This window comes from Kalmanozyma brasiliensis (assembly GCF_000497045.1).
Source record: "Kalmanozyma brasiliensis GHG001 unplaced genomic scaffold PSEUBRA_SCAF25, whole genome shotgun sequence".
Lineage (NCBI taxonomy): Eukaryota > Fungi > Basidiomycota > Ustilaginomycetes > Ustilaginales > Kalmanozyma > Kalmanozyma brasiliensis.
In genome coordinates this window covers 85,298-98,025 of record NW_015961965.1, presented here as the reverse complement: position 1 = coordinate 98,025, position 12,728 = coordinate 85,298, and the positions used below count along the sequence as shown (strand labels likewise).

Below are 12,728 nucleotides of genomic sequence, written 5' to 3'. Positions count from 1 at the left end.
ACTTGGCCCGGTATCCTGACAACTGCTCGACGGCGAAAAGCCCCACTGAGTACAATGACGACCTTTTTCTCAGCCCCACTCACATGTCCACATGCCCCACAATCAACGCCGGTATCAATGCTTGGCATTCCCCACACTTTCGTCACCTCGACTCGCTCGACTCGGTCTCAAAGCTGCTGGCCTCTTGCTCTGCCTGCTGTGCCCTTCCCGCAAACATGCCACTCAACGTCGTCTGCACGGTCCCCGCCTTAGCCCACCGACTCAACTCCATCTGGTCCGTCAACTCCCTTGGCAGCAACTTGTGGGCCAAACTGCTGGCGTCGTGCCTCTGCGTCACGCGCCCCTGCCGCTTGAGTACCGCCACCACGTCCTGCTCCGTAATGTTAACCCCCTCCGCCGCCCGCCGCGACGAACGCGTCTTGGCCTGCGTCAACAGGTTGGCCGCAAAGTCGGCGAAAAAGTCGTGACACGCCGAATCGAGCTCGTCCAACACGGTGCTGTCCAGCTTGGCTTTCTTCGTTGAACTGCCGGACGAGGAGAGGAGCGAGGAGGAGGTGCCCGAGGAAGAGGGGGTAAGGAAGGACGAGAAGATGTCTCGCATGACGGACGCGGGGAGAGGAGGAACGGATTCACCGGTGTGCGGGGAGACACGCAATTTGCGCTTCTTGACGATACGCCGTTTGAGGAGCGCATTGATGTCTTTCGGGTCGAGAAGGTCCAGACGCGCATCGCGGTTTTCGGCATCCGAATCGTCGTCCTCCTCGAGATCGGGTACGGATAGACCGTATTCGACCGCACCGTCGTCCGAAGAGTAGGCGTCGTCCACTTGGAACGAGACGTCTTCTTGTTCGGCGAAGGAGACGCGCGAGATGCGGCTGTCGTCGCCTTCGCCGCCGGTGATCGAGGTGTCGCGTTGGATGCTGAGATCGCGCGAGGCGGAGTCGTCGGCAGCGAGTCGTCGAGCAAGACCGTCAGAGTCATCGTCGGCAGCATCGACGGCAAGACTGTCGGACACCTGGTCCTCTTCGTCGCCGTGGATCTGTGACATGTCGTCGTCTCCGCCAAGGAACAAGATCGAGCCATCGGCTTCGCCCTCGAGCGGTTCTGACATCGACCTGCCCATACTTTTTCTCCTCCTTGCCTCCAGAATCGCTGCGTCCTCCTCCTCGTCTTCGTCGTCCTCATCGTCGTACTGCAGCTGTCCGTCTTCGCTGAAGAAGCTCTGTCGAGTCAGGTCGTCGAGCCTTCGAATGGCTCGAGCCGTAGCAGCATCGATACCGGATGCAGAGATGAAGCTTTCCGCTCCACCACGCTGCTGGAGACTGTGCTCTAGCTCGTCTTCCCTTCGGCTGGACATGTCGTCGAAGCGCATCGACGCGGGCGAAGGTTGCTCGGCGAACGAGACACGTGAGCCGGTCGAGATGCGCGATGTCTTGGGTCGATCCGCCATGCCAGCGAAGATGCCGCCGCGGACCAGTCCAACACCCGACGCTCGTCGTGGGATGCCCATGTCTGAGAGGCGTGAGCGAGATCGGTCATCTGGGCTCATGAGCGATTCGTCGACGTCGAGCGACTCGCTGACGTTGCTGTCGCGAGTAAGGTCACCAGGAACAGAGACACCTGGCATGAGCACGTTGGAGCGATGAGAGCTACTGGCAGCGCTGTCTCGGGCTCGTGTCCGAGAGCTGGAGGCGTCTGCCGTGCTAGCGGTGCTGGTTCGGCCAGGACGGACACCAGGAGGAGGCATGGCGATCGAGTCTTCTGAAGGGGTCGGTGGCGCAACGAAGTCAGGCGCGCGAGCAAGACGTCGCAAAAGGTCCATGGGCGATTCTTCGCGTCCACCAGCCCATCCGCCGACACCACCCCACAGCAGACTCTTGCGAGATGCAGATCGCCGTTCGCGGGTGCGTTGTGCGCTGGCCAAGAGCGCATCGTTGCGTTTGCGTCGCTTGTCCGTGGCGGGCGTCTGCATGCCTTGCTGAGATGAGGACGCCGCACCAGTGAATGGGTTGGTTGCAGCTGAAGCGGAGCTAGGGACAGTGCGTCTTGGTGTGCCGAGAGCACGTCGTCCAGGCGTGGTCGTGAGGGCCGCAGTCTGTGAGGGCGTTCGTGCTTGCTTTTGAGCTGCCGCGTACTTGGCGGACGGCGTCATAGAGCTGGACTGCAACTGGCGAAGCAGCACATCATTTGGTGGAGGCTGCGAGAGAGACCTGCGACGAGTCGGATCGCTTGAGCTGGCCGTCTGCGCTTGAGATGCATCCCTGCCGCGTAATGAAGACGCTGCTGCTGATGGTGACGCGCCAGCCATGGAAGGCCGGTTGCGAACAGCCGGAGCTGTGTTTGGTGCTCGCGTCTTTGCTGGACTGCGGCTAGGCCGAGGTGTTGTTTCGGTATCGTCATCGCCTTCGCCAGCCTGTGACGCTCTTGCCTTGCGTTTGCGTGTCGGTGTTGTTGTTGGTGACTCAGTGTCGGGAGCTGTGCCGCCTGGCGTCGAAACTCTGCTTCTCCTTGGCGAGCGTCGCGGTGTTGTGTTGGCATCCTCTGCAATCTGAGCGATCCGTTGCGCGACTTGCTGGTCGCCAACAACGTATCGGGGAGAAGAATTTCTTCTGCCGCTTCCACCTGCGAGACCCTGGCTGGCGCCACGCTTCTCTTTCAAGCCATCGACGGGACGATCCGCGGAGTTGGCGGCACCGATGTTGAGCCTCTCGCCGGGTTCGCTCTTCAGTACGAGCGCTGTACCTCTGAAGCCGAGATAGAAGAATTTCGAGAGGGTGGTAGCGTTGGAATGTGACAGGACGATGGTGATGCTGTTGGTGTGGGAGAAGCGTGCGACGCTGACCGGGTATTCGACGACCCCTTCCTGACCTCGAAGCAGCGCGAAGTCAGCCTGCGCTTTACCACTACCCACGTTGCCGAGGGTAGCAGCGCTGGCGAGAGGCGAAAGGTTGGCGGGATGGTCATCAGCTGTAGCTTGCTCTACATCGTCAAAGTCGACGCCATCCGGGCGATTGACGAATGCGCGGCAGCGTGTAGGAGCAAAGTCGCCAGTACCGGTGTTGATGAGGATCGATTTGAGCCTCACTGGGCAAGTGAAAGGAACGGTGATGGCAAGCTGGTCGTCGACGTTGGACTGCGTGGAGGGGTCGGCAGAGAGACGCTCGTGCCATGGCTTGATGACATTCTTTGCGGACTCGGGTGGGTCGAGATTAGCACCCCAGACCTTGTCGCGGATGATGTACTCGAACAAGCTGGTGGCGTCTCCGTCTACAGCTGATAGGCCGGTGGAAGAAGAACCGGGATCGCGACTGTCCTGGTCGCTGCTTGAGGTGTTGCAGCTCATGGTAGCGGTTCTAAACGATGGCAGCAGCGCACATCCGCCTAACGAGTTGGTCGGTGTGCTCGTTGGTCGTTGTATGCTGTGTCGGTGTCGTTGTCCAAGCGGGTGTGATGGCTGGCGATGAGAATGACGGAAGACGGATGGAAGGGAGGATGACAATCGTGATGGCAGCTTGGATAGGAGGTGTTGATCTCGCACGAATTCAGAAGCTCCAGCTGAACCTGCAGGCCAAAAAAGCACGACGCGTCAGCCAGCCGCGCGTAGAAGCAGGCGATCTCACATTCCTCCAGATTCAGATCGGCGATGCAATCCACACAAGCACGAAAGGAAGAAATTGGGCGCGTGCCTCGTGCTTTCTTGCCTTCCAGCTCACCGATTTCAGTCTCAGCCAACCGAACCAGCCTCGGCCAATTGCATTCTCACTCACGCACGGCTCAGCTCTCGTCTCCCTTCCCCCTCTTACCACCACACGGACGACGATCGCTCTCACTGCTGCCTTACGGTCATTGCAGTCAATCGTCACAACGCTTTGAGCTCAGCTGCACTCGCTTGCTAGCTGCTCGCCGTCACCATGGCCGAATACAAGTACGACGAGGAGGGAGGGCAGTTCCTGACCTTCGTCCTCACCTTCCTTCTCCTCGTCCTCGTGCCTCTCACATACTCGGTCCTCTCACCATCCCGCTCCAGCTCGTCCAAGAAAGGCTCATGGGATGCACGCGGACAGAAGATCGACCTCATCCGTTCCGCCAAGAAGCGATCGTTGCTCAACCCACAGATCAGCTCCAGGGCTGTCTTCGTTCTCGCAGGATGGGGCATCGTAGCCTACCTCTTCCAGACCATCCTCAACACCGCCGCCAACTCTTCGCATGCTGTCTACGACCCTTTCCAGATTCTTGGTATCACCGCCTCGGCCACCGAGAAGGAAATCAAGAAGCACTACAAGCGTCTCTCGGTCAAGTTCCACCCAGACAAGCTCGTCCTCGGCGATAACCAGACCAAGGAGGAGGCTGAAGGTCACTACATCGAGCTGACCAAGGCGTACAAGTCGCTCACCGATGACACGATCAGGAAGAACTTCGAGCTTTACGGTCACCCCGATGGAAAGCAAGAGATGTCGATGGGCATTGCGCTGCCTCGCTGGGTCATCGAGGGTCAGAACAACATATACGTGCTAGGCATGTATGCTGTCGTTCTCGGTGTCGGTCTTCCCTTCCTCGTCGCTCGATGGTGGTACGGCTCGCGCTCCAAGACCAAGGACGGCATCGTCAACACCACTGCCCAAACCTACTTTCAGCATCTGCGCGACGACACCAACGCCTCTCGCATCTTTGCCCTCCTCGCCATCTCCGAGGAATTCAACGACCCAAGCTTGGACAAGCTCGGACCCAAGCACAAGGACGAAGCTGCGCTGGCCAAGCTCGAGGCGCAGATCCGGGAGAGGCTCGCCGAGTACGGACCCGAATGGCACCTCATCACGTCGTTCAAGAACGCGTCGATCCGCAAGGCGCTCCTCATGCTCTACGCACATACTTTGCGCATCGACACTGGCAACAAACGGCTCGAGCAGGATAAGCTTCAGTACGCCGCCAAGGCCGTTCCGCTCATCAGCGGGTTGATGTCCATCAGTCTCGCGCACAACTGGCTCGAGACGACGCTGCTACTGATGCAATTCACCCAGTGCATGGTCCAAGCTGTTCCGTTGCAGGATTTGGCCGCCGCCGAATTGTTGCAGCTGCCCGGGATGACGCCGGACCTGATCAAGAAGCTGCAGGCCTCGAACAGTTTGGCCAAGCTCGGGGTGCAGGGGTTCTGGAAGATCCCGGATGCGGAGCGCAAGAGCGTGCTGACGGGTGCGGGTGTGGGCGCCAAGGAGTATGACCAGATGGTGAGCGTCACGAGCACCTGGCCGCGACTGGAGCTCGTCGATGCCTTCTTCAAGGTTTCCGGCGAGAGGCTGGTGACGACGGGAGCAATTGTTCAGTTCATCGTCAAGCTCCGACTGTTGCCGCCGAAGAAGGATGGCAGTCTGCTGCGCGATGGTCGACGTCTGGACGCTCGACGCATGGACGAAGAGTCCTCGGTTCGACCGGACGAAGATGACGCCAAAGACACGAGCACGACCGAGAAGGAGGAGGGCAAACAGACCATCGGCTTTGCCCGCGCGCCTTACTTCTGGGACGAACGCAAGCCGTCCTGGTGGGTCATGATCGGCGATCAGAAGTTGGACAGGGTGATTGTGCAACCGACCAAAGTGTCGGATATCGGCACAGACAAGGTGCGGACCTACTCGGTCCAGTTCCAAGCCCCACCCCAGGCAGGACTGTATACGTTCCAGGCGATTCTCAAGTCGGATAGCTTCCTCGGATCGGACGCGAGCAGGATGGTCAAGTTGAAGGTGGAGGATGCGAGCGTGCTGGAGGATGAAGGGGAGGATGAGATTAGTGAGCCGGAGGAGGATAGTTTGGCGGGACAGATGGCGCTGATGAAGGGACAGAAGGTGAAGCCTGCTAGGGCGGAGGAGGATGATGAGGAGAGTGGTACCGAGGAAGAGGTGGATGATGCGGACAGCGATGATAGCGATAGTGATAGCGACAGCGATTAGATGCAACGATGCGTTCGGAGAAGATGAAATGCAGAACCATTCAGTGTCGTTTGTTCAGACAGTGGGCAGCGTGGTGAGGCCTGTGAGCTGATGAGATGGTATTGATCGGGTATGTCATCGTGTTGCAGCTCTGAGAGTTAGACGTCGACCAAAGCTCCACCGTTGCTCTCGCCCTTCTTTCCCTGCTTTTCGGCCTCCAACTCTTCCGGATATCGCTCCCTAGTCCCCTCGATATCCTCCAGAATGTCCGTGAAGCACCATTCGACCGCATCGGCGGCCCAAAAGTGATCGCAGTGCTCCGCCTCGTCCTGCCTCTTGAATCTTAGCAGCTTGACGTCCTTCTCCCTCTCCTCGAGTCTCTCGATCAGTGGATCGGTCAAGACCAAAAAGTCCATGCCACCACTGAAGATGGACAGCGGGGGGAAGTTTTCGTCCCACCACTTGTCGAGCGTTGGATCGAGCACGCAGCCTCGGGAAGCAAACCCATCCTTGCCAGCCCACCAGTAGATCGAGGCCGAGGAAACGGGTTGCGGGGTGAAGCGGAACATCTTGGCTTTGCGACGGAGGAGCCAGTTGGCGTCGGTCCATGCGAAGAGGAAGGCGAACATCTGATATCCCAACAACGCGTAGGGATACGCGGGTGTATAATCGTAAGAGATCTTCATGAGAGGGATGAAATCTAGCACGCCAAAGAAGCGTTTCCACTTGGACCATTCCAACTGACCCAGCGTGGTGAATGGGAAACATGAGGTCAGAGGTCCGGCGTAGACGGCAGGTGCGAGCGCTCCAAAGTAGGTCAACTTCTGACCGAGCTCCGGAACCATTCCTTTGGAGAGGGAGATGAACATGGTCCCGTTCCCCTGCGAGTGACCGATGTAGGCGATACGATCGTAACCCGTGTCTTTGCGGATGTAGTCGATCATGGCGGGAAGATCGTAGATGGCAAGCTCGCGGATGTTGTAGTCCCAAAAGCGCGGATCGGATCGTGAGTACGTTCGATGGCCCATATCGAACACGCCGCGGTTGTTGCCCAAGAAGACCTGGTAGCCTCCCTGCCGCGCTAGCCAGAAGGCTAGGGATCGCTCTTCGGACGTGACGAAGGAGCCGGACGACTGGAAGAGACCGTGCATGATGAGCACGGGGAAGCCTTTTCGTCCATCAGAGTGCGTTTTATGCGTGGTTTGCGGGTCGATGATGCGGTTCATGCGAAGGTAGTAGCCGTCTTGGGTTTCGACGGTTTCGTTGACAATTTCGAACCCGCAGCTGGCCGCATAGTAGCGGACGTCCTTGACGAGCTTCTCCTTGTTCCACCGTTGCGGATCGTCCCATTCCTTCTGCTCCTTGATGCTGGGCGCAAAGAACTTGGGCAGCGCAGCCAGTAACCGCACCGCCAGCGCCCACATGACCACCAACAACAGAAAGAACGACGAAAGCACATTCGCCGTCATCTGCGTCACAAACAGGCGTCCTCTCGAATACAACGTGGGTCTCGAGTACGGAGGGGCGCCGCCGCGACGGGCAAAGGTGGTGGTGATGCTATCCTGCGTCGACCGGCGTTGCGCATGAGGAGGTTTGCCGTTGCGATGCGATCGACCGTCGTCCGACTCGGCAGGGTGAAGGAGAGGATCCTCTTCGAAGCCCGTGGGGACGTGTGTGTAGAGCGCGCGTCCGGAGATGGTCTCGCTGGAGGGCTTGTCGATGCGGATGCGCATGCTGGCCGCCGAGGAAGGCCGACTGATGGGCTCGTTGGCGGAGGAACGGATGAAGTCGGAGAGCGCACTGCTAGCAGCGGTGTCGTGGCTGATGAGGTTGCCGTCGATGAGAAGACCTTGACTGCGCGGGGATTTGGAAGAGCTGGTGCCGTTGCCAGCAGAGGAGGAGAGGGAGGAGGACGATGCCTCGGCCCGCAAAGTGCGGGAATTGTTGGGCATGATGTGATGGTCGTGGCCTTGCTTCTAGGGATGAGGACGAGATGAGACAAACGAACGTGTCAATGAAGGTGGACGCGCTTGCCGACAAGCGCTTGACAAGTCGATGCGGGGTCCGACGAGATGATGGTGGGTGGAGAAGACGGTTGCGTGCAGACAATGGAAATGAATGCGCTGCGCGGAATCAGGTCATGTCAAAGATGCCGAGCGAGGGTCCTCTTTGCTTTGAAAGAGAGGGGTTGCAGCCGTGCGCATATTTCACATGCTCAACGCCGATCCGTTTGCAAACCGCGTTTGCTGCTCCTCAGGGGAGAACGAATGAGAAAGCGGAGAGCGCATCATTCATCAAAACAAAAGCAACAGCAGACGGCGACATCGGCGAGAAATTCAGTGAGGATGTCAAGTCGAGAAAAAGATAGCCGAGTGGGCGCAGCCAAAGGATCGCCAGCTGATGACATTGTTCTCGACGCCTCTTTGGTATCATCCAAGCACACGACGCTCGCTCCAGCCTTGGCTGTCGGCTCTCGTCTTGGTCGCCAGTACAGTTCTGCGAGGAAGCGACCGGCTCCTTCTGCGTTGACCACGAACCGTGGGAAAGCCACTGGCGTCAGAGCTTGTCAAAAGACGTAAGCTCGTGCGGGTGTCGGCGACGTCCGAACGGAAGCTCATCATACTTTCTCACGCTGCTTCGTCGGGATCATGTTCATGTCTTGCTCAGCAACCGTCATTTGACATCATACGAGCCGCAATGGGGGCAAGACCTTGCTTCAAGGTCGATGCAAGACGCATCGAGATTCGGTTGTTGGCCTCTTCTTATTTTGCTCTCACCTAGGCGACATTAGGGCCGATGTAACACACTGACAAAAATGCCAAGCTGGCAAAAGCTCAAAACGCCGAAGCACGCGGTTTGTGCTTCTGCGTGGCACGGGACAGACCGAGAAGCAGCAAGGCAGTGCCGGTTTCTGCAAAGCAAGCGCGCTCGAACCGCGATATGATTCCAGAAAAAGTGTTCTTCTCAGACGCTCGACTCCAACACCGCACGCGCCAACTCGTAGCAAGCCAAGCGCTTCGGTCTGGCTTTGCTTCTGCAACATCATCGCAACCCACCGTCAAGGCATTCGTACAGCTGCTCAATTCAGTGATCGGAGCGCTGACACATCCAGCATCGATTCAACCGGCGTCACCGACACGCAACCCGGTACGTCCGATCATCGCGCTCTGAGAGCACCTCGCTCGTTACTCTGCGCTGAGCCTCTGCTAGTCAAATCGTCAAGCTCGCTGGCGGGCTCAAGTCATCCACACCAGCGCAGCTCAACATGGCTTCACTCGGGCATACAGCCGCGAGCATGCGCTCAAGGCAACATCAAGATGCTGCTGCCTATCCCTCCGAAAAGCCATCGCTCTACAGCAGTGGTGCTCAGCTTGACGCCAGCGATGCCATCCGAGGCAAGACGGGCAAGCTCTACTCACAATCAGCTGCAGCATCACATAGCACCGGTCTTGGTCTCGGCATTGGTGCTCAGCCTGGTGCATCAGCTGCTGCAACCAACACCATCTCCAAGAAGGAACACCGCGTCATTGCAGCACTCGTTCTCGTCGCTTTCCTCATCCGCATGCGCAAGCTCAGCCAACCATCCAGCGTGGTGTTCGACGAAGTACACTTCGGCGGCTTTGCCTCCAAATACATCAAAGGTCGCTTCTTCATGGATGTTCACCCGCCACTCGCAAAGCTTCTCATCACGCTTGCCGCTTGGCTTGGTGGCTTCGACGGCGATTTTGACTTTAAGGACATCGGTCGCGAGTACCTTCACGGCGATGACACGCCCGTGCCGTATGTCATGATGCGCGGTCTCAATGCTCTGCTCGGCGTCGCTACTGTCCCTCTTGCGTACCTCACCCTCCGCGGCTTGTCTCTACGAGCTTCGACCGCAACACTCGGTGCCATCTTTGTTCTCTTTGACAACGCGCTTATCACACAGAGCCGTCTCATCCTGCTCGACTCGATCCTCGTCTTCTTCACCGCCCTCACCGTCTACTTCTGGGTGGCCTTTTGCAACGAGGAAAAGCGCGCTCCTTTCTCAATCCGATGGTGGGCGCTGCTTTCCCTCACCGGGCTCAGCCTCGGCGCCGTCGCCAGCTCCAAATGGGTCGGTCTCTTCACCATTGCCACCATCGGCATTTCGGTCATCGCACAGCTTTGGGAGCATCTTGGAGACGTTCGTCAGCCTGTGCGCACCGTAGCGCGTCATTTCTGCGCCCGCGCCATCTGCCTCATCGGCTTCCCCATCCTCGTCTACCTCTTCACCTTCGCCATCCACCTCGCTCTGCTCCACCGCAGCGGCGAAGGCGATCCGTTCATGAGCAGCGCTTTCCAGCACACGCTCCACGGGCACGGCATGGCCGACACCTACGCCGATGTCGCTCTTGGTTCCACTGTCAGCATCAAACATCTCAACACCCAGGGTGGCTACCTTCACTCGCATGTCGCCACCTACCCCGCCGGAAGCCAGCAGCAGCAGATTACCCTCTATCCGCACTCAGACGACAACAACTACTGGATCCTCGTCAAAGCGCCCGGTCCCGAAGATCCAGCACCCAAGCTCGACGACAAGGGCCATCCCATGCGACCCGAAGACGAGATTTCACGCTGGCACCAGGAGCCCATCCGATACATCACCCACGGCATGGAGATCCGTCTCATCCACAAGAACACAGACAAGCGTCTGCACAGTCACGATACCAACCGTCCGCCCGTCACTGAGAGCGACTACCAGAACGAGGTCACCGCCTACGGCTTTGAGAGCTTCGGCGGTGATGCGAATGACAACTTCCACGTCGAGATCGTTGCTGCTGAAAAGCACGACCATTTCGCGTCCACGCGCGTGCGTTCGCTCCGTACCCGTTTTCGGCTGCGACACACCTTGACGGGCTGCTATCTCTTCTCGCACAAGGTCACTCTGCCCGACTGGGGATTCGGTCAACAGGAGGTGACGTGCAATAAGAATCCCACCATGCCCAACTCGCTTTGGTACGTCGAGACGAACAGCCACCCCCTGCTGTCGCCGGCGGCGGATCCAAAGCCGGACATGGTCAACTACCGTCGCCCGTCGTTTCTCGACCGGTTCTGGGAACTCCAACGCGTCATGTGGGAGACCAATGCTGGACTCACCGATCGTCACGCTTACGATTCCCGTCCTCAAACCTGGCCCCTGCTTAAGCGGGGGATCAACTTTTGGACCAAGGATCACCGTCAGATTTACCTCATTGGCAACCCGTTCGTCTGGTGGGGGTCGTTCCTTTCGGTTCTTGGCTACCTCGCTGCGCGTGGATTCGCCATGCTCCGTGCTCAGCGCGGGTATGGTGATCTCAAAGATAGCAGGGTGCGATTCTACGATCAGACCTGTGGATTCCTTGCTCTGGGTTGGGCGTTCCACTATCTGCCGTTCTTCCTGATGCATCGCCAGCTGTTTTTGCACCACTACCTCCCCGCGTTGTACTTCTCCATCCTGGTGGCGGCGGTGATGTTCGATTTTGCTACGGGGGCGATGCGCCCTCGATTCCGGCTGGTGGCAGGGGTGGTGGTCACGGTGGTGGTCTTTGGCGGATTCTTGCGATATACCCCGCTAACCTATGGAGGCGATTGGACGTTGCAAGGCTGCGAGAAAGCTCGTTGGAGGAAGGGGTGGGATTTCAACTGTGCCGATTTCTCCCGTGATCTGGCGAGGTACAAAGACTGGCCGCCGAGCGTACAGACGGTCGAATGGGCGGAGAAGCTACCGGTCAGTCTGGAGAGGAATAAGACAGAGGGAGTGGGGGCAGAACCGGGAAGACACGCGTTCGAACAGGTCCCACTGAGGGCAATGCAGAGTTCCGCCGCTGACGCGTATCAGCATCTCAAGGACGGACTGGTACACGAGATGGAGTATGTCAAGGACAAGGTGGGACTGGGGCACAAGGAGGATCCGGTGGCAGCAGGGAAGGCCGCCGATCCGGCGGGATTGAATCAGCAGCAGGTGGAACAGGTCATGTTGGAGGGCACGGGCGAGGTGGTCAAGGTCGCGGAGACGAGCGACAAGACGCAGACCGAGCCGACGCAGGCGGCCAAGTGGGACAAGCATGCGGATGAGGAGGCGCATGAAGCGGCCGAGGTGGTCGAGGACGATAGGGACGAGGGGCATTTGCACGATGATGAGGACGAGTGAGGGGGTGCTTTGTCAGACGTGAGGAATCAATTGCTTTTGGTTTTCGGTCTTTCACTGTGATAGAATGGGATTGAATTGCTATCTGCTTGCTGTCGACGGTGGTGGTGGTGGGTTTGCAGCACGTTGATCGCCATTCGACCCCGAACCAGCAAACACGCGCCAGAACGGCTTGACAACAATGATCGTCACCAACAACAAACACAGTAACACCAAGAACAAGATGCACTGCCGTCTGCCACTGCGTCGTTGGTAGCGTGTGGCAGTCTCGAGCTCCTGCACCGCGCCCTTGATTTCGCGGCTCATGAGCTCGACGTTGTAATCGATGCGATCGAGCAACGTCCCTTGGTCGATGACGAGCGTTTGGAGGTCCGTAAAGAGCGTCGCGAGTTCCTGGATGCTTTTGGCGATCTCGTCAATCTCCTTGGAGCGTTGGAGGATGTCTTGGTCTGCATGGGTGGTGGATTCTTCCAAAAGGAGGAGGTCGCTTTGCTGGGAAGAGGGGAGGAGGGAGGCCTGGGAGAGCTCCATGTCTTCCCGCACTGCTAGTTCGCTATCCTTAAACGCCCCCGTTGATGGTGTTTCTGGTTCTTTGCCCTTGGACGAGGGTGGAGCGAGTCCTCGGGCAGCCCGAATATCCCGGTCTCGAACCTCCATCC

At 58.4% G+C, this 12,728-nt stretch overlaps 5 protein-coding genes across 5 annotated transcripts in view; 2 read left to right on the top strand and 3 right to left on the bottom strand.

Annotated features, from left to right (window-relative positions):
• Positions 1 to 142: 142 nt before the first annotated feature.
• On the bottom strand, positions 143 to 3,343 carry PSEUBRA_003761 (PITH domain protein; the record flags this gene model as incomplete). The annotated part of the gene is made up of 1 exon (XM_059465156.1): positions 143 to 3,343. The coding sequence occupies one exon, from the start codon at positions 3,341 to 3,343 to the stop codon at positions 143 to 145; it is 3,201 nt and encodes a 1,066-aa protein (XP_059320585.1).
• A 568-nt stretch (positions 3,344 to 3,911) lies between these two features.
• On the top strand, positions 3,912 to 5,942 carry PSEUBRA_003760 (DnaJ; the record flags this gene model as incomplete). Its single annotated transcript, XM_016436851.1, has 1 exon — positions 3,912 to 5,942. The coding sequence occupies one exon, from the start codon at positions 3,912 to 3,914 to the stop codon at positions 5,940 to 5,942; it is 2,031 nt and encodes a 676-aa protein (XP_016291765.1).
• Positions 5,943 to 6,079: 137 nt separating this feature from the next.
• On the bottom strand, positions 6,080 to 7,873 carry PSEUBRA_003759 (AB-hydrolase lipase; the record flags this gene model as incomplete). The annotated part of the gene is made up of 1 exon (XM_016436836.1): positions 6,080 to 7,873. The coding sequence occupies one exon, from the start codon at positions 7,871 to 7,873 to the stop codon at positions 6,080 to 6,082; it is 1,794 nt and encodes a 597-aa protein (XP_016291764.1).
• A 1,313-nt stretch (positions 7,874 to 9,186) lies between these two features.
• On the top strand, positions 9,187 to 12,072 carry PSEUBRA_003758 (MIR motif; the record flags this gene model as incomplete). The annotated part of the gene is made up of 1 exon (XM_016436821.1): positions 9,187 to 12,072. One exon carries the CDS (start codon positions 9,187 to 9,189, stop codon positions 12,070 to 12,072), a length of 2,886 nt encoding a protein of 961 aa, XP_016291763.1.
• Positions 12,073 to 12,150: 78 nt separating this feature from the next.
• PSEUBRA_003757 (Target SNARE coiled-coil domain protein) overlaps positions 12,151 to 12,728 on the bottom strand; it is a gene marked incomplete at both ends in the record, with an annotated part of 1,241 nt that continues 663 nt past the window's right edge. Inside the window, 2 exons of the mRNA XM_059465155.1 lie at positions 12,151 to 12,518; positions 12,635 to 12,728. The exon at positions 12,635 to 12,728 is cut by the window's right edge and continues 663 nt beyond it. Of these exons, the coding sequence (XP_059320584.1) occupies positions 12,151 to 12,518; positions 12,635 to 12,728 (462 nt within the window). The remainder of the gene's footprint in view (positions 12,519 to 12,634) is intronic.